The sequence below is a fragment of the Nothobranchius furzeri genome, chromosome 19 (assembly GCF_043380555.1).
Source record: "Nothobranchius furzeri strain GRZ-AD chromosome 19, NfurGRZ-RIMD1, whole genome shotgun sequence".
Classification (NCBI taxonomy): domain Eukaryota; kingdom Metazoa; phylum Chordata; class Actinopteri; order Cyprinodontiformes; family Nothobranchiidae; genus Nothobranchius; species Nothobranchius furzeri.
This window is the reverse complement of record NC_091759.1, coordinates 10,519,398-10,541,463: the sequence shown is the minus strand read 5'-3', so window position 1 is coordinate 10,541,463 and position 22,066 is coordinate 10,519,398. Positions and strand designations below refer to the sequence as shown.

Sequence of the window (22,066 nt, the reverse complement as noted above, 5' to 3'; positions counted from 1 at the left end):
TTTGGAATAAATATAAAGCATTTCATTGTCCCAAACCACCGGGGATAAACATCATAGTAATACATGAAAATATCACGTCAAGTTCCACATGGTCAAAAATACAAAAACATATGATGATAGTATTTGATACTTTTGAGTAAAAGTTTACATAATCCCTGGACTTACAGCTGCATGCTATGGTTTTCATATGTAGTATTAGTAGTAGTATTAAGTGTATTAATACAATAAGATTTGAAATGTGTAAAATATAGTCTTTGTGCTTGTAGTAATTGAAGAAACGTCAAGCTCAGCTCAAGGAAAAATGAAAAAAGGTAAATTACTGTTAAATAATTTATTTTTTTAATGTCCCTTTTAAAAATTAGACTTCTATGCATGCACAGCTATTAAAAAACGTTTTCCACCCTTGTGGTCAGACATCAGGTTTTCATGAAGAAATGGATGGTTTCCAATCAGCGGCGGCTCCAGACATGTTTTTCTGCAGGTGCTATGAAGGAACTAGTCTTTTTATTGAGGGTGCTATGAAGGAAGTGGTCATGCGTCCCTATTGTTCTCTAAAACACCTTCAACACTAGCAGATACACATGCGTGCACAACACCTCAACAACACCTGAAACAATCATTAATGTACATCATAAACATATGAACAATCACTGACTTTTCCATGAAATCATAAACACATACAGCCACACAGAAAACCAACTATACTGTTGCAAGGTTAGCTAATGTTAGTGTTAGCATTTTAAGCGGCAAAACCCTCCACTGCTGCGGCGGTTGATTCTCTTAATCCAGATCCGTAGGTTTTTGTGGGTCTGAGACCACTTCCAAAGATTTACTCGTTTCTGACTGAACCCGTGGAAATTTGGGCAACAAAAACTGATTCATTTTACCACTAGCTCTACCTTTCACTCATTCACAGGTAGAAAATGAGGTCAAAGGTTAACATCAATTTCCTGTTTTGGCTGAAGTTTTTACTATCTATATGATAATTTACTGATTATTTTTGTTTTGTACATTAAATATTATCACATCCACAAGTTAAATTAAAATTAAATTGTAAAAAAAATATCTAATATTTACTTGGGGGTGCTATGGGGGTGTAATGACTAATCTAGGGGTAGCTATAATGCCCCCTAGTGTCCCCCTGGTGCCACCACTGTTTCCAATTAGGCAACACTAACTTTAGCCAAGTTTCACCAGCTATTATTGCCCTGCAATCAATAAAGCCCAGAAAGAAATGAAATATACTTTTAGATCATCCATGTTACAGTTCAAGATTATTTGCAATTATTAAACCACAGGAGGAACATTTCTTTGGGCTGTTCCTTAGACAAAAAACGTCACTGCCTGGATCTAAATGAGCCAATAGATACTTTAATCTACAGGGTGGGCTATTTATATGGATACACCTTAATGAAAAGGGAATGGTTGGTGATATTAACGTCCTGTTTGTGGCACATTAGCATGTGAGGGGGCAAACTTTTCAAGATGGGTGGTGACCATTGGGGTCATTTTGAAGATGGCCATCTTGGATCCCTTTTGTTTTTTCAATAGGAGGAGGGTCATGTGACACAAACTTATTGGGAATTTCACAAGAAAAACAATTCAACATTGCTGTTTGAACTACAAAATCATATTTGTGCCTTTAGACTTTCATTTTTATAACTTTGAAAACAAAACTTTCGCACCTGTTTTGACTCACTTGTCAGAAAAATAAATGAATTCTATGGCAACAATTTGCTTTAACATTAACTAGGGGTGCACCGATTGCAGTTTTTGGCTGAAAATAGATCTAAAAAAAAACCCACCAAAAAAAAAATTAAGACCAGGGCCGATAGATCGGTGCACCCTTAATTTCAACACCATGTTTCTTAGTGAATGAGCTAAAAAGGCTGAGGAGAATGCAAAAAGTTTACTTTCTGACGGTTGAAAATCCTAAAAGGCCACACATGTGCGTATTTTTAAATAATTACTAAAACAAACTAATCTTAGCCTTTGTTTTTAACCATGCAATAAACAAAATTTTTCCTCCAAAGCTGAAAGGTTTAACCACTAGAAAGTTCCAAAATGGACCTCAAGATCTCACAATCAGCCTGTAGGTCCTTCCAACTTGCCTTATTAAAGTGTCCACTCACGTAATGATGCCCACTCATCCAATCACACGTCTATAAAGGGTAAAATAACAGCAATCAGACAGGTCACCTAAAATCAGCCACAAGTGTGTCGAGGTTTCTATCACATTGGTTACGTAGGTAAATTTAAAGAGGTTTTATTTCAGAACTACATTTTCACCAGTGCAGAAGTAATTTGTCTGCTTAACAGGCTCTGATTTGACAACATAAGCTCCTAGAAGAACTTTTAAACTTTCCTCACAAATAGACTGCCAAAAAACACTTATTTTATAAAACTGGTAGACATCGTAGAACGACGAACACTCTCCTGTCTAATTTTTCTAACCGAGACGGTCAAACATCTCCCCATCATCACTCAAAGCCAGCTGGAGGCTCATTAGCAGCAAACAGCAGCCTGAAACTCATCCAGAGAAGCTGCTTATGTTCTTCCCCTCATTTCGCTCAGCGCAGGGAGAAGATTAAGACAATTAGCGTTGATGCAACTGCTTTTGGCTTCTTTCTAACACCTCTCATCCCCGCCTGTTCAGCGTGAGCCACAAAACGCACTCGGTCCATTTGTAAGAGCTCCAGCTCATTAAAAAACACTTTAACACGCTTTGATGGCTCTTTTGCCTGCTCATACACACAACACACACTCTCGTGGAAGCAAAATCTCACCAAGCAATTGGCAAACACATTATCACACACATTTTACACTTCTACATGATACAAACATAACCTTTTGTTTTTCTTTATTGTACTGAGAAATACATCAAAAACACTCAGATATTATAATTACAGTGTGTGTGTGTGTGTGTGTGTGTGTGTGTGTGTGTGTGTGTAATTATGGAGTCGTCTTCTATGGAGACTACTAAGAGAGCCTACAGGCATCACTGTGAAGATAGAGATTGCATTCACTGATACTTTCTTGTGCTGATTTATCAGTTTAGGAACAGAGTTTAGGAGCGAAACTGCAGAAGAAAAAAATTTGGAGCTCCAACTTTAAACAATAAAGAGACCAAACAGTGAAAACTAGGGAGGTGAAAGCTAAAACAATGGTTTTTCCTTGACTTCTAAATGCAATGGACATGTTTTATTCATAAAGCCCAGTTTACTCTCTGCGGACTCTGGAGAGGCGGCATACATGTCCTACTATTTCAGTTAGGTCGAACTGAACGATGTCCTGCTCTAGAACAGTGATCCTGAACTCTGTTCCCCGAGGGCCAGTATCCAGCATGTTTTGGTTGTTTCCCTAATCCGGTGCACTTCATTCACCTGTTCAGCAGCTCATTAAGCTCTGCAGAGGCCTGTTAATCATCTGCTGCATTGATGTGTTGAAGCAGGGAAAAAAGACACCAAAGAATAAGGATGCATGACATATCCGCATCAACATCGGTATTGTGTGATGTTAATTATTTTTAACGTATCGGTCCGATATGTGAAACTGGGCCGATATTAAAAACAATGTTTTTTTTCCATCTAGTAGCCATTTGTGTATCGGTTTCAGAAGGGGAGGGGGGTGATGATGCATAATTGTTTGATAACATGACCGTGTTAATGTGTGTGGTGTGAGTATATATAATAATAATAATATATTATATTTACATGTAACCCTAACCCAGGCCAGGTGCCTCCAAGTGTGTCAAGTTTTATTGTAAAATTGTGTTACTGTGTCAAAGTGATGGTGTAAAAAATGCTGCCACCTAGCAGTTAGGGTTTGAATTGCACCACACAAAACATTTGCATGTAAATTTGTAACAAAAATTTGATACACTGCTTTCAATATCATTACACAAAATGTTAAGATTTTAGTTACAATCCTTATATTGATGTAATATCAGTAAATATTGGTAATCGAGCATTACAGCGATACTAATATTGGATATCGACCCACATTTTCACATCGGTGCATCATTACCAAAAAGCGTTTGTCATTAAAAGCCAACAGATCCCCAAAATGGCATCAATGAGCACAATCTTGAGCTTAACACCCTTAAGACTGCGGAGATGGTCGTGGATTTTAGGAAGCTTCCCACAGTGCTGTCCCCCCTCACAATATCCAACAGCCCAGTGTCAATGGTGGTCTCATTCAAGTTCGTGGGAACTATCAATTCCAGGGATCTGAATTGGGAAAAAAACAACTCCATCCTCAAAAAGGCTCAGCAGAGGATGTATTTTCTACAGCAACTAAGGAAGTACGGCCTACCACAGGAGCTACTGACCACCTTCTATACTGCTACAGTCGAATCCATACTCAGCTCATCCATCACTGTCTGGTTTGGGTCAGCCACAAAAAATGGAAAAATGCAGACTACAGCGTATTATTAAAACAGCAGGAAAAATCATTGGTGCCCAACTGCCCTCTGTCCAGGAATTGTACACCAGCAGGACCAGGAAAAAGGCAGTGAACGTTGTCCAAGACTCCACACATCCTGCATCTACTCTCTTCAATCTCCTCCCATCTGGCAGGCTCTGTAGATCACTGTACACAAAAACTACCAGACGCAAGAACAGCTTCTTTCCCTCTGCCATTACTCTCCTGAATCTGTAGATTATTTTTTTTACCATTCTTTTATTATACTTTTTTATATTTATAAAGTATGTTTATGGATATGAATGTGTAAGTATGTATGTGATATGTATGTGTATATGTATGCATGTATGTATGTGCGTATTTATTTATTCTATTTTTTACTTTTATTTTTATTATGGTAATTCAAGGTTTGTGCTTTTATCCTGATAAAGGAAAGCATTCTCATTCATTGTTGTATGTTTTAGAGAGCTAACATCTACTGAAGCAAAATTCCATGTAAATGTAATTTTACTTGGCCAATAAATCTGAAACCTGAATCTGATGATGGAAAAAGAACTAGCAATAAAATTACCGTTAATACATTTCTCGCGTCTCCTCCACTGTTTGAAAGCAGAACAACAACTGTTATAAACATTAGATAACATCTTACTTTAAAAAAATGCTACAAAAGGAAAGGTGTTAAATCTTTAAATAGATACATATTTAACTATATATATATATATATATATATATATATATATATATATATATATATATATATATGCGACATTTACATGAGTAAAGCCAACCTGCATCAAACAACTGAATAAAATGGTTTAAACTTTGCAGTCACACCAAAAGAAGTACCATATGATGAATTAATTGTAGCAACAGAACTAGCATGTCAACAGGTCACAGATGAGGGAAAGAAAGCAGAACTTAGAAATAACGTAGTTGGGATATTAAAAAACAGCCAAATTCAACACAGCAATATTACAAAAGAAGAACAATCAGCCATGACAGCTTTATCCAAAAATGAACAGATAATTATTCTACCGGCAGATAAAGGAAGAACCACAGTAGTTATGGACAGAGAAAAATAAAAACAACAGATGAAACAGATGCTAGAGGACAAAAATACATACAAAATACTTAAAAAAGACCCAACAGAAAACATTAAGAAAAGCATGAAAAAAATTACTGAAGCCACTACAAGAAAAAGGCAAAATAACAGAAAAAATGTACAAACACTGGATTCCTACAGCAAACATAACACCAAGAATATATAGAACGCCAAAAATACACAAAGAAAACACTCCACTTAGACCAATAGTAGACAGCATAGGTACACCAACATACAACATGGCAAAAGATATCAGCAGAATCATCAGCCCGTTATTAGGAAACACAGATCAACACTGCAAAAACAGCATAGAAATGGCAAAAGAACTAAAGGAGATTACAATAGAAGACAACGACATACTCATCTCACATGACGTCACATCCCTGTTCACAAAAACACCAACCCAAAAAACCATAGACATAGTAGTTAACAGAATCAGACAAGACAAAACTTTACATAAAAGGACAAACCTCACAGCAGATGACATAGCACAACTGATAGGACTGGAAGCTAACTCCACTTACTTCACATAAGACAACACAATATACAAACAACTGGAAGGCTTCGCCATGGGTAACCCATTATCAGCCACCCTGTGCGAGGTTTTCATGGAAGACCTAGAACAAAAAGCTATAGCCACCGCCTCCCCAAACTGACAAATAAAACTATGGAAACGCTACGTAGACGACATATTGGAAATCATACCAAAAGGACAAACAGAAACACTAACACAACACTTGAATAACATCGACGACACAGGCAGCATAAAGTTCACTTATCAGGGTATATACAGCAATCCTTAAGTAAAATTTACTACTTTTTAATACTTTTTTTTACTACCTTCAGAATTTTTTTAAAACCATCACAACACTAAATTGCAAGTGTTAATCAGTGACCTATTTACACATATTTTAACATATATAACATACAAAAAGAATAGACTTAGAGACTCACTGATGTTGACAACGTATTGCGCATATTTATTTTACTTAGAAAATATGCCAGGCACTTCTTTTCAGCGGTTCAGACAGTTGACCACGGGGCCTGAAATGATGCAGAACGACCACTGAATATGACGTCATCATAATGTGACCGGATATGCTAAAGTAGGGCTGCTCAATTATGGCAAAAACAACAATCACGATTATTGTGACTGAAATTGAGATCTCGATTATTTAAGACGATTTTTCAATTTATGTAGATTTTTTTTTTTTTAATTCAGTCATAAAACTGCTCAGGGCACAATCAGGGCAAAAATAAACAAGAAACAAGATGATCACTAAAAGAACTCCTGATTCCCAGTATAAAAAGACCAATATACTTATAGCTCATAGTTTATGACCCAAGGGCTGTAGACCTTGGTTTAACTCATTTAAGTCTAACCAGTACAGAACCAAATACCAATATCTTGCAAATACTGACAGCAAGAATTATACAGTGGCATTTATAACAAATAAATGCAAATAAATTAATGTTCACAAAATGTTGCATAACATTTATTGAGTCATGTCAAGGTGCTGTAGGAGCGTGCACTAGCACCGTGTCCTCAGAGAGATTAGTTATTATTTATCAGCGTGAGGAACTTATTTCTACCTTATTTATAAACTATTTATTTACAAGTCCATCAGTTAATGTAATAATTGTCCCAACCACAGCTGCACCCCCCACCCCCCCAACCCGGTCTCACAGCAATCGGGGCAAGCTGCATGTGTGTTTAGCGCGCCGCACGCGCACATTTAGCCGTTTTTAGTGGCTCAGGAGCCCGCAGGTACGGTGTGTGTCACTCACTCTGGTTACTCCAACAGGGAGCCGGCTCCGAGAGCCGTTTCTTTAGCGACTGACACATCACTACATCATTCCCTTTCCTAATGTCCTGAAGAACGGTCCGGAGCGCAGGCGGAGTGTTTAGCTAACCTGCAGCAGGAAATGTCGACGACAGTTATCCAGAAAGTAGCTAAGGGTTACCAGAGATGTTTCTGAGGTGTTCGCCAGGTACTTTTAAGATTTAAAAAGTCAAGAAGGGGGTCTGAGAAGCTGTTAGAAATAGCGTCAAAGTCGCCAAGTTGGCAACACTGTGAGGAGCGCTTCATTTGCAACTCAGGGCAGCGTAAGTGGGAGGAGCAAATAATCGGCTTGTTTTGTTTTTATAATCGTTCAAAACATTTCATTCGGAATATATTTCTATGTCGATGTTCAGAATACGACACCTGATAGTCTGAAAAAAATAATACCTAACTTGGAAAAAATAATACCTCTGAGACCAAATTTAACACTTTTAATGGCCTTAAATTTGACTATTTTTATTTATCACTTTTTAATACTTTTTAAAACCCCGCGGACACCCTGCTTATGAGTCAGAAACAGAAGGCAGCATAGCTTTTATGGACATGAAAATAACCAGGCAGGCCGACGGGACCCTAAACATAAACTCATACAGGAAACCAACACACACAGACCAATATCTATTATGGACATCAGAACACCCCACCATACACAAAATGTCAGTAATCAGAACATTATATCACCGAGCAAACATGATAACAGAGGAAAGAGACCGTAAACAAGAGGACAAACACATACAACATGCTTTAAAGACCTGCGGATACCCGACATGGGCAATAAACAAAGGAAAACAACAAACAACAATAGAAAGAAAAGAACAACCAAAGCAAAGAACCAGAAACCCAGAAAGACAAGAACCAAGACCAGTGATAACCCTACCATACATCAGAGGCATAACAGAAAAAATAAGAGCAACAATGAAAAACACAACATAAACACACCAACAAAACCATACACAACAGTTAGAAATAGACTAGTGCACCCAAAAGACAAAATACCAGCTGGACAAAAATGTGGAGTAGTTTAAGAAATCCCATGCGAACTCTGCAATAAAACATACAGTGGGGCAAAAAAGTATTTAGTCAGCCACCGATTGTGCAAGTTCTCCCACTTAAAATGATGACAGAGGGCATTAATTTACATCATAGGTACACTTCAACTGTGAGAGACAGAATGTGAAAAAAAATCCATGAATTCACATGGCAGGATTTTTAAAGAATTTATTTGTAAATCAGGGTGGAAAATAAGTATTTGGTCACTTCAAACAAGGAAAATCTCTGGCTCTCACAGACCTGTAATGTCTTCTTTAAGAAGCTTTTCTGTCCTCCACTCGTTACCTGTATTAATGGCACCTGTTTGAACTCATTATCTGTATAAAAGACACCTGTCCACAGCCTCAAACAGTCAGACTCCAAACTCCACTATGGCCAAGACCAAAGAGCTTTCGAAGGACACCAGGAAAAGAATTGTAGACCTGCACCAGACTGGGAAGAGTGAATCTACAATAGGCAAGCACCTTGGTGTGAAAAAATCAACTGTGGGAGCAATTATCAGAAAATGGAAGACATACAAGACCACTGATAATCTCCCTCGATCTGGGGCTCCACGCAAGATCTCATCCCGTGGGGTCAAAATGATCATGAGAACGGTGAGCAAGAATCCCAGAACCACACGGGGGGACCTGGTGAATGACCTGCAGAGAGCTGGGACCATAGTAACAAAGGTCACCATCAGTAACACACTACAACGGCAGGGAATCAAATCCTGCAGTGCCAGACGTGTTCCGCTGCTGAAGCCAGTGCATGTCCAGTCCCGTCTGAAGTTTGCCAGAGAGCACATGGATGATGCAGCAGAGGATTGGGAGAATGTCATGTGGTCAGATGAAACCAAAGTAGAACTTTTTGGTATAAACTCAACTCGTCGTGTTTGGAGGAAGAAGAATACCGAGTTGCATCCCAAGAACACCATACCTACTGTGAAGCATGGAGGTGGGAACATCATGCTTTGGGGCCGTTTTTCTGCTAAGGGGACAGGACGACTGATCCTGTTAAGGACAGAATGAATGGGGCCATGTATCGTGAGATTCTGGGCCAAAGCCTCCTTCCATCAGTGAGAGCTTTGAAGATGAAACGTGGCTGGGTCTTCCAACACGACAATGATCCCAAACACACCGCCCGGGCAACAAAGGAGTGGCTCCGTAAGAAGCATTTGAAAGTTCTGGAGTGGCCTAGCCAGTCTCCAGACCTCAGCCCCATAGAAAATCTGTGGAGGGAGTTGAAAGTCCGTGTTGCTCGGCGACAGCCCCAAAACATCACTGCTCTCGAGAAGATCTCCATGGAGGAATGGGCCAAAATGCCAGCTGTGTATGCAAACCTGGTAAAGACCTATAGTAATCGTTTGACCTCTGTTATTGCCAACAAAGGTTATGTTACAAAGTATTGAGTTGAATTTTTGTTATTGACCAAATACTTATTTTCCACTCTGATTTACAAATAAATTCTTTAAAAATCCTGCCATGTGAATTCATGGATTTTTTTTCACATTCTGTCTCTCACAGTTGAAGTGTACCTATGATGAAAATTGCTGACCTCTGTCATCATTTTAAGTGGGAGACCTTGCACAATCGGTGGCTGACTAAATACTTTTTTGCCCCACTGTACATAGGAGAAACCGGACGCCAACTCAACACACGAACAATAGAACATAGAAAGGAGTGTGAGAAAGAGGCAAGTCGAAAACACACGAAAGCAGCAAAAGAAGAAGCAGAAAGCACAATAAAGAAGTCAGTCGTAACAGATCACTGCACAAGAGAAAACCATATAATGGACTGGGACAACACAAGGATCATAAACACCGAACAACAAAAATACAAAAGATGGATAAAAGAAGCTATAGAGATAAGGAGACGTGGATGTGGGACCATGAACAGGGGCATGGGACTGCATCATCGGAGAGGGGAACGCGGGCAGCAGAGGGCGACAACGTCCTCTGCTGCCCGCGGATAAATGGAGAAGGAAGTGACGCCACCATCAGCGTTAGCCTGAGGAAGTCTGCAGCCGCAGACGAAACGTAGCGAAAAAACAGGTAACGAAACTGTTTGTGGTTTAAAAAAAGAACGACAGCATGGAATTAGAACCACGACACAGCAAGAACACACCTAAGATGAACTGAATAAAAGCTCTTTATTTGAGGTTTTATGACAGGACTTGACATTGAGCTTTAGCTGGATGTTTCTAAAAAACTATGCATTATGGATATGTGGCATTTTGGAAGCAGCTTCTTCAGGCTGAGCGAGGTGAAAAGGAGCCTCCCCTAATCTCAGCGAGTGAGATCTAATGTCGACATCCCAACCTCCTTCAATAACCTCCTGCTTTCTTTCACTTAGATCCACACTTGTTAATGCAGCTCAGGCTTCCATCTACGCACACACAATGAATCGGAATCGACTGTTTTACTCCAACATCTGAATATCTCAGGCATGCAGACCAAAGATGCAGGTTTAGGTTGTGTTTATGGTCAAATGACGATTGTTTAGTCCTTAGTGTGTGACATGCTGCAGGTATCGGCTGATGATGCACTTGTTTTCATCGTGTTTTTATTTAACGTGCTTCTAAGCAAGGCATTGATCACATCTGTGAAACCTGATTCAGCTTGGTGCTGAAGTGATACGCTACTGATGGAGAAAGATGGAGGACACTGCTTTGAAATTCACCTGAAGGGATTGTTGGTTTTAAATATCAACAGCCCATGAAAAAACACCGACCACTCTAGCTACTGCACGACGACGACACACTGGTCTATACGGCTTTTGAATAGAGGGATACAACGCAGTGTGTGTGTGTGTGTGTGTGTGTGTGTGGTATGAGGCGTGGCTTTCAGCTCCTACCAGAAGGAAAGGGGGAGCAGAGGGAGCTACAGTTGTTTCCTCAATGTGGGATTAATAATCTATTCTGCATTCAAATTTCAAAATCTCCTCCTCCTCTCAGTCGGAATAAAAAAAACAACAACTTTTTCCTCAATGTTGATTAATTACTAATAAATTGCAGAAGCAAACGCACCGTCCTGCAAACCAGAGAGCAAAGATCTGCAACACATGTCAAACAGGAAACTACTCATTAGATGAGAAGGTTAAAGGGGCGTTGTCCTTGTGTTGTAACATTTCAGAGGATTTAAAACACCCCATCAGCGTCAGATTCACTCGTTTTAAACCTAATATAGTCCAGGAGAATACTGTTGCACTAAAGAGCCACTCACTGAACCCAATGACTAACGCTAAAACACGAGCTGCTCACATAAATCTCACAAGGAACAAATAAAAATGCATCCTGATCAATTAAAATGTAATCCAAGCTGCAACACAGAGGCTAACTATCAGCAGCTAAATTAGATGGAACGTTATTGAGAGACGTTGTCTGGGAACCCTAAAGTAAATGTCATGCTCACTGTTGCTGTGCAGTGATGAGATAATTAATGCTTCAATTAAGCAACATTTGAGCCTTCGGGCCTACGTTAAATGTCAGCGTCTCACTTTTATAAAATTACAAACGGAAGAAGCTGTTGTGTTGAACGTAAATGTTAGTCACCGAATCCCCGCCCCGAGGGGACCGAGGTCCCACAAACCGCTGCAAAGAGCGGCTCTGTGCTCGACGGCGACGGAGCGAAGCTGAAAAACAGCCAGATGCTGCTGGAAGAAATGAAGACTGGGAAATAAAACCCACTGACTTTGCCCTTCACGCTCAAGAGGAGCATATTTACCCTAAAGTTAGACAGCTTGAAATGTGTGGAATTTGTAGCATTTGAACTAATTTCATTCATTTCCAGTCCTTTGTACAACATTACAGCCAATTAAAAGTATTCCAAAGCAACAAGGAGGATACTGGGAATGTGTTTGTTGAATAAAAGTAAAAGTTAACCATGATTCCAGCCATTCACAACTTTCCGTAAAGTCAAATTTAGGGACATTTTAATTGTGCAATATGAAGCTTTTTAGCTCACCAGCAGAAAAGAAACCCAATTTACCGGCTCGCCAGCAGTACAATAAGTAATATAAAGGTCACAGACAGCATTCATGTCGTCCAAGAATCATTCTAATCTGTATTTGTACCACTCACTCAGGACAATGTCAGCTCTAATCAAATGTATATATCTGAAAAGAAAAGAAAAACTCCCATTAAGCACACAGCAGCATAATGGTCAATTTGAGTCCATTCAGAGACTAAACTAAACCCACTGGGGCCTCCTTCGCAGGGCGTTAAATAACTCATTTGCAGCAAAAGCGTCATTACGGGGATAGTGTCCAGCCAAACGATGTCATTACAGTAACTATAGCCACTGTAGCGTAGCACTGCTGATGAGTACGGGTGCACGTGGGCTAAAACATCACTCATTCATTGTGTAGGGAGTCCTTCATGCTCGGCTGCCTGGCGCTACAAAGTTAATGCCTCGGAGAGCATTACGGAGAACTTGCCCGCCGACAGTCTGAATACATAAAACACCGAAAGCATCATTCGGATCTGACTTTATCACCGGGAGTCTCACAAAGGTAACGTGAAGGAAGAGCGCTTGTGTGAAAACGGTCAAAGTTGGTTGGTTATTTTGGTGTCTTCATGCAATTCACAGCCGGTGAGGTGCATCGGGGCCCAGAGCGGGCCCTTCGGACTGGCCATCTGGAGCATCGACATCGAGAGAGAGAGACCAACAGAAGAAATGAAGACGTCTCAGCTCAGACACCGCGGTTGTCCGAGATGAGACGTATCTTCATCAAGCACTAATGAAACAGAACTCGAGTTCAGTCCAGCTTGTATGAGATCATGTTGGGAGAACACGTTTAGAGTTGAGTTTTTGTGCCAGTTGAGAGCTGTCCCTCAGTGTGCGCTGCTGCGGAACAGCATTGGGGGTGGGGGGGTGGGGGGGTCACTTGCACCAGACCCAAACCAACCTTGCTACGCCACTGGCGTCAATAAGATCAGAGTGTGAAAAAACATTTGAAGTATAAAAAGCAACCCGTATGTCCAAGATTTCATAGATGTTCATGTTAAAGTTGTTAATTACCTTTTGCACTGCTGATCTTTAGGACTGTGAGGAACCATAGAGTTCCACGTAGACAATGATGTGTTGAGAAAATAAAACGCAGGGAAACATCTTCACTGAGACAAGTCTGCACGTGTGATCACATTTTAAACCAAGGTAAATTGTCAATAAGTTTAGATCCAACTTCTGTTTATCACCATCGCAGTTGCTAGGCGACGGGACACAAGCTGATGTAGGAGCGGGAATAAATATGAAGGCTAGACATCTAAATGAACACTTCTAGTCTTAGCATTTGAGCTACGTGGACCGGGTCCTTACAAGGATGATACCTCTGAATTTGGACACACACATAAACTGTTCCTCTAAACAAAATGCCCTTTTTGGTTTGTTTAAGTGAATTTCATAAAAAATGTAATAAAATGGTATTATCTATTAGCTGTCCTGAATGCTAAAGGTCCACACTGGCCTAAAGAAAAGCCCATTTTAAAGTGACCTTTATAATCTACAAGCAATCCAACTTTTTAAATGTAGTAGACGCACCCTTCAGGTCTAAGTTTCACTGCTTCTTGGGCTTTTCCCGGCATTGTTTGATAAATGGATGATGTTTCATTCTCGTCTACAGCCTCGTATCAATGACGCATGGATACAATTAAGTAAAGTGGTGGAATACAAAGGGAGCTGCTGTCTATGCCTGAAAACCGTATAACCTTAAAAGCTAAAAAAGTAAAACTCATTCTCTTGTGATATTAGTCTGAAAGATGCTTCTGGTTACAATCAGGTAGGAAAATGTTTCTGTTTCAACACAACGTCAAAGTGAGGCGGTGATTGAATTTGAAGAGACTGATAGAGAACATCTTTCAGAGCTGGATTAGGTCTGAAATTGGAAATATTTTTAGTATGTAGAGGAAAAAAGACTAATCACGGATCCTTTTCATTTCCTTGTGATTCATTGTTGTCTTCACAATCTGACGGCCTTACTCTCCTCACCTTCCTCTTCATCTAACTGCTGATGCACAATGCAGCCTCTTGGGCTCAAGTGCTCCTGAAAGACGAACTCCGCTCGAGTCGAGTGGACCGCAGAGCAGAAGCGTCTGTCTCCGTCCTCGCTCCGCTTTAATCACAGGATTGCGGCGCACAGACCTTTAATGGGATTCACCGTGAGGGTCGGCTGTTGCTCTGTGAATGACAATACCTCTGCAGGTTTACAAGAAGGACTCCTGACAGTCAGGTAGCAGCCGGGCAGCGGCCATGAATACAGAGCAGGGAGCTAAATGGGGCTTAGCTTTGATCTGCAGGTTTCCAACGTGGTGGAAGGTAATGTCAAACTGAGAGACGAACCACAGAACATAACGGGAATCAATCATGCGTCAAAAACAAACTTTTTTCCCCCTCAATAAGTGAAAACATGCTTGCTAAGGTGTTGAAATGAAAATAATATCCCAAAATTGAATGTGATCTTTGACTGGAGCATGGACTTACACTGACTGTTACCGGTTTGGACCCCGTTAGCAGAAATGCCTCGCTTCCACATGTCTGATTCAAGGAGGAGTCAGAAGGCTCCTCATTTAAAGTCTGGAAATCCCTTTTTTCTCATTCGGATTGTTAATTTCACCCTCAGCAAGTCATCTTCACAGCATCTAGTTGTATAAATGCAGTGGGCTGCTGCCATGCGATTGGTTGATTAGCCATTTGTGTTAAGCAATTGAACAGGTGTAACTATTAAAGCAACTGTTGAGTGTATTTACGAGGTCTGTAATAAAAAATAAACAACCAATAAACCATTCCTGATGAACGTTTTCAATCATCTTTGAAATGTCTCAGAAAGGGAAAAGCTCTTTTTACCGTAGGCAGAGTCCGCTGCAGACTCCTGGTTCCGTGTTGTCGCCAGCACATCAGCTGCACAGATGACAAGAACACATTTATGTTACTAGTATATAGTACTGGTTGTGTCATCCATTCTCCAAAGCATTGGCTGCATTCTGGGGTGTTCATTTGGGCAGAATTGTCCCAGTTCTTGTGCGGTGACATGGTTTTGAAAAGTGGATCATTAGTTTTTGGGGATTTAAACACGATGACCTGATTAAAAAAAAAAAATCCCCCCAAAACCCCTCACAGGCACAGAAGGAGACGATACAAAAGACATTAAGCAAAAGATTGTTTTACGACAGCTTTTTGCAATCATTTTTGTCCAATTACCTCAGGTTTCTTCCTGGGAACAAGCCTTAGAGACCAAACTCAGGGAATAAAACCCAGTCTGACATTACTAGCACAGATTCTATGAAAGCCTAGGAAAGAAATGACTGAATTTAGTCTAAAAGGTGTGTACAGACTCTTCTACGAGCCGGCTTCATGATCAGTTCATAACCCTCTGAACAGAAGGGATGAAGGGATACGACACAGAAACAAACAACAGAGGCAGAAATGGTTCATATTTGGAGAAAAGAGATGTGAAAAGGGTTAGGCTGCTCTGAATCAGCTGAAATATTTATTTAGTGTAGATATCTGCACAGATCTACAGAACTCGGGGGAGAGTCTGACATCCATGGGATTATAAAACCACTTTTCGCAGACTGCTGCTTTATATTGGCAAATTATAACTACATTGAAAAAGAGAAAGGTAAACCAAGTAAAGTTTTCTTTTATCGTTTTCGTTTTATTTGAAACTCCTGAACATGCACCCTTCATGTAAATTTAATTATGACAGAAACTTTTACACCTCCTGGTCCTGGAGGGCCGGTATCCAGCAGGTTTTGTGGTTTTTCTACTCCAACAGACTTGATTCAGTGGTTGAAACACCTATGCAGCAGCTCATCAGGCTCTGCAGAAGCCTGTTAATTAGATGCTGATTGAAATCAGGTGTGTTGAAACAGAGTTCAAACTAAGGCCCTGTCCACACGTAGCCGGGGATCTGCCAAAACGTAGATATTTTTCTACGTTTTGGCCTGTCATCCACACGAACACGGAGTTTTTTCACACGAAAACGGATCTTTTTAAAAACTCCGGCCAAAGTGAAGATCTGCGTTTTCTCCGTTTTGGGTGTCTGCGTGTGGACAGACAAAACCGGAGTTTTAAGGTCCGCAACGTCACTTTCCGCGACAAAAAAATGCTGACATCACGTGTGCGACCTGTGTTTACACTAGCCGACATCATGGATGCCCTCAGAGCTGCACTCGCTTTATCAATTGTCCAAGCGCTTTTTGCTTGTTTGTTTTTGCAAGTGGAATTACTGCTCCTTGCGGAAGACCACAGATGAAGGACGAGGTTAAGAACGGGGAAGTACTGCCGCCTACAGGTCTGGCATGTCCTTAACAACGTATTTATCCGGGTACGTGTGGACAGAGTTTTTTTTTTAAATGAGGTGGTGTGGATGCAAGGTTTTGGAGGGGTGGATATCCGTTTAAAAAAAACCCGGCTACGTGTGGACTAGGCCTAAAACATGCAGGACACCGGCCCTCCAGGACCAGGACTGGACACCCCTGCTCTAGGTGTATTATTAACAATAGAAGGAAGAACATGTTATGGCTGCAAAAGGATGGATTTATCTTACCATGACAGTTGGAGTAAAACGAGTGGTCTCCCTCGATGTCCTGCTCAAACCCCGCCCTGCGCAAGGAGAGAAAACGTGGAATTTAAAAACAAATACTAAACTTTGTCTGATGCACACAACCAACTTTTAAGTCATCATCTGCACCTGCACAAAAAATAAACAGTCAATTAATTAGCTCATGTCATCGCTCGACTTATCGTTCAGTATAAAGGCCAGGCATTTTCAAAGGTCAAGTGAGGAGGAGGAGCAAACTTGGTCACCTTCTTTTTGTCCTCTAATTAAAGAGAAGAAACAGTGAAATGAGTCTCGCCAGGAGATGGACTGTGACAAAAGGTGAGCACGAAAAACACTCATGCATCCCGTCAGCAGCAGTAAAGCGAAGCCATTTATGCTCCTCCGAGTGTGTACGGCTCAGGGTTTGAGTCTGGGTTGTTTACTGGCTCTGTCACCGCCGACATTTCCATCTGACCTTCAAATCAAATTTTACAGGGGCCGCAAATCAGGATTTCACAGCCGCGTAACAGCAGCGGAGACGGCTTTCTACTTTGTTCTCACTGCTCACCTGCTCCGGGCAACAGGAGCCGTGTTACAAAGTAAAAGATACGATGCTTCAGTGGCTGCTTTATCTCAGTGAACGAGAGAGAAAGGCAGGTCTTTATTTTCTTTAATTCCACCAAACACTTTCCCTATTAGCTCATCTTAATTAAGTCCAGAAAAAAATCTGATGCTCTAAAAAACAGGAGTCATTTTAAAGCTTCGTCAGTGCGATGCAGTTTAATTCAAATTTCTAATTAAGACTTTTGCCTTGAAGAATTAATCTCCAGCTATTGAATGTTTGCCAGGAAATACAGATTTTTTATAACTTTTCTTGCCAGTTTTTCAAAACAGACTTTAAAAAATGGCTAATATGGTCTCTGAAAGCTAAAATATGGAGATTATTTTTTTGTTACTGTTAGACTTTAAAAGGTTTGTACACAATAGAATATAACTAATACAGTCGAGTAAAACAAACACACAATTAAAAACAATAGAACATAAAAATAATAAAAATTGCCATCATAAAAACACATTAAAAAGATACATGCACTTTGTAGAGAGAATAACAGGAATTGTCAAAAAAGGGAAGTCAAAATCTCCCATTTACCGGCACGGCCATGTTGGATTTGTGGAGCCAGAGGGTGTGGGACACTGAAAGTTCAGTCTGGACAGCGACCTTTTTTTTTGCGTTAGCTGGTTGCTAGCGCTAGCTACAGCTCGCTGCTGCAGGATTGTTTATGACAGTTGTAATTCCACTTCCAACCAGTAGGAGGGAAAAGTGTAAAACCTATTAAGTGTTACTTTAATTGGCATTTCAGAATTTCCTTTTCTTTATTGGTCATTGTTATTTTTCTTCAGAATTTTCCAAACACATTTTAAATGATGAATTATATTTTGTGTAACTATATAACAGTACAACATTTATTACAGCAAATAAATTGCTACCTGCAGTATTTAGATTTGCCACCAGATGGCAGTTTTTGAGAAAACTACTAATTCTGTTAAAGAGGTAGAGGTCTTGCATTCATATGGAAATATCAAAAAAGATACAGTTGGCATTAAATGTTTAGAAATGAATCCATAAAGACAAACATTTATGCCAAATGATACCTTCATTAAAGCAGTGTTTCACTTTGTTCTTTTTTTTTTTTTTACAAAGGTTTAGTAAAAAAAAAATACCTGACATGTTTCCATTAATGCAGCAGAGGACATTGTCGCCCTCTACTGCCCGCGGATAAACAGGATTGACGCCACCAACACCGACGACCTCTGATGACTAGAGGCATCGAAACAGGTCAGGTAAAAAGCATTTTTTTTATTAAACCGCGTAAAGAACAAAGTAATGGATTACAATGTTAAATGTAGAAAAAAAACATGAGAGTATTAAAGTAGTTTGTTACACACTGGAGCTTTAATCAACATTTTAGAGTTAATGTTTTATATTAGTACATAGGGATGTAAGAAAATATCGATATGGTAATATATTGTGATTTTCTTTTTCCTATACCGATATTCAAAAGCTGTGTATCCAATTTTTGGAAGAATTTCCATGCAAACATTTGTGTATCTTCTTTTCTTTAGTTGCAATTCAAACAACCACCACTAGTTAGCAGCAATGCACTTTTGAGAAGTATAAATGGAAATACTTAACATTCTTCCAGCAGATACATCAAATGCCCTTTTAAGCATCACATTTGATGATTCACCTTCCATTCAAATTCAAAAGACACATTCAACAGAATCCCTTCAGAAGAGCTAAATAAACAGGAAGTTGACGCCACGTTTCTTGAGCTCTTAAAAAAAACACGTCAGAGCACGAAAAGGTGCTTTATCTGTCAAACTGCCATTCAGGCTGATGGCAATGCTCTTTATTCTACCTTTACTGTCAAAAGACATTTTTCTACATGAAGGAAACCATTTATTCAGGACTTTTTAATAAAGCTAAAATAATTCACTGTCACTTTACAATTCACCTTCCTTTCTTTCATTTTTCCAATTTTCTGATAATCTTCCAGTACATTTAATTCCCAGCTATCGTAATAAGCCTTTACCATTAGCTCGTCAGCATTTCGCTCTTTTTCCTCTGCTGGTTCATAGAACTGCCTTCTCCCTTCATCTACCCACACTTATCTCTCTGATTCCACTCACCCTCGTTCTCCTTTTGCACCTCAGCAGATTTAGTGGTGTGATGCTGCAATCAGACGTTTGTGGCTCAGCAGAATGCACTGGCTGAACGAGGGCAGGCACAAATGCCCGTTCACATACCAAATGTTGTGTTAAAAAGCACCGAGCATGCTGGTGTTCTGCCATCATGCCTGCTTGCATCAACATTCTTTCAGCTTGATTCAGGAATAAACAGAAAAACACTAGCTAACACCATTCAAAGCATGAAGTAAAAGATGATGTTGAACAAAAACTCTCATTACCCACAAGTTTGAATCCTTTTGTTTAAAAAACTGAATGATGTAATCGGCGGCCAGACCAAAGAAACACTGTTCCTCCCAATGTGGGATGCAACACACCGGGTTTTCCGTGGAGTCACTCTTCAAGCAGGAAACACTCCTGCAGATTTACGGATGGGATTTCTTTCATCACATATTTTACTGACTGAAGCTTTTCTGAAATAATTCACAAGCTCTTCAGAAAAGTCACTCGAGTTCCAGTTCCTCTAAAAAGGAAGCATCATTTCTCCACCTCCTACATCATCATCATCATCATCCTCATTATTCTCATCAGCATCATTTTTCAATTCTCATTCCCTCATCATCATCATCATCATCAAAATCAGACAATATTGCCCTCTCCATCCTCCTCATTCTTCAATCATCCAGCATCAATATCATCATCATCATCATCATCACTATTCTCTCCATCATAATCAATATTAACAATACCACACACAATGTCATCATCATCATCATCATCATGGTTTCTCTCAGCACGTTATAAGGCTGGCAGGTCGCCAGGCCTAGCCTGGTCCCTCGCCAGGCCAAGCGTTCACCCCCACCCTCCTCACCCGCAGTCACAGACGAGGCACGGTAGCGAAACCATCCACAATGAAGCTAATTTGACACCGGGGGATGGCCCCTTGCTCTCAGTCTGCCGGGCCTAGCAAGTTTTTTGGGGGAAACCCTGATCTTCATCATTTTTCTATTCTCATCCATCATCATAATCATCATCAATATTCTCTCCATCATTATTTCAACAACATCAATATCATCATCGTAACCAATATCAACAATTTACTTATTCTCTCCATCATCATCATCCTCATCCTCTCCATTGTCACGTTCCTCTCCACTCCCACCACCAATGACATCATCCTCCTCCTCCTCCTCCCCATCATCATCATCTCCATGTCTTCCATTATAGTCTTCTGCCCTTCTCTCCATCATCATCACCGTCATCAACCCCTTCTCCCTTTTTCCTTTTGGACACAAGTCCTCCAAGTTTTTTATATCAGGAAGAACTGAATTTAATGATTGTTTGACTTGATGACTCGTAAAAGACTTGGAATGCTTAAACACTTGACCTGGATTGATTCTCGAGTATAACGAGAATGGACGTGACTTAATGATTTAGTAGTAAGATCTTCAGAGTTTGACGGGTAAACATCTTCAAACGTGGCTTCACACTTTGGTGACTGACACTCGGAAAGGCCCAGTGCTTCTCAGCAGAAACATCGAATGTTCTAAAACCTTTCATAATAGATGACTCGTTGCGTTATTTGGCCTTGCAACAACTTTCTATAAACTAAATCAAAAGCATAAAAAGTGCACTTGCATAGCTGAACTCAATATTTCAGGCCTGGGATCTTTGGAACTTCTAAAATTTCATTCACTTACGGAAATTCTCAACATGTCCAAGTTGGCAAAATACAAAAAAAGAAAAAAAAAAAGAATTAAAACGCTAATCAAAAGGATATTGGTTATAAATTAAAGTAAATGTGTTGGATGACTTTTGATCTGAGACTAAAATGTGGTAAAACTGGACTAGAATGCTTACAGTAAAAATATACGAGTGATATTAAATTGTATTAACCTTACACTGTAAATATTTCTTTAACACGCCAGCAAACTAACTTAACTCTGCACTTTACTTTGTCTTTATAATGTTTTTACCATTTTTATTCTACATTTTAGAGAACTACCAAGAAAAAACATTTTTGTTGCACATTTATAGAAATAAACAAGCCTGGATATAGAAACAAACAAACAAAAAAACACAAAAACCAAAACATCTGATTTCCTCCTCTCCCTCACTCTACTTTATATCTTTGTTCCTCATATTTGCTAACTCCTCCACCCCCTCAGTCACTCAATATTTTCTCCCTTATTGCTCATTCTCCCCCTCTCTCTCCCTCCGTTGCCATCTTTCTGTTGGAGCTTCATTTCCACCAGCGTGGGTTGAGCTGTAAGTGCGGAGGAAAAGGGAGAGAACAGGGGGAGGTCGGTGCGATGGTGAGCTGCAATATATTCCAACCGCTCTCAGGCACCTGAACGCCTCGCTCATCTAGCAGGGAGAGACTCGGAGGAGGGGATGAAAATAGACTCGGTTATAAAATACAGCCAAGCTATCAGACGCCG

At 40.0% G+C, this 22,066-nt stretch overlaps 1 protein-coding gene across 2 annotated transcripts in view; it reads right to left on the bottom strand.

The window, feature by feature from the left end:
- The window catches only part of LOC107394453 (semaphorin-6D), a 285,366-nt gene that overhangs the window by 26,906 nt on the left and 236,394 nt on the right, over positions 1-22,066 (bottom strand). For both annotated transcript variants that reach the window (XM_015973381.3, XM_015973382.3), the window contains exons 19-20: positions 16,944-16,999; positions 15,239-15,292 (exon numbers count right to left, since the gene is read on the bottom strand). In XM_015973381.3, coding sequence (XP_015828867.3) covers positions 15,239-15,292; positions 16,944-16,999 — 110 coding nt within the window. The remainder of the gene's footprint in view (positions 1-15,238; positions 15,293-16,943; positions 17,000-22,066) is intronic.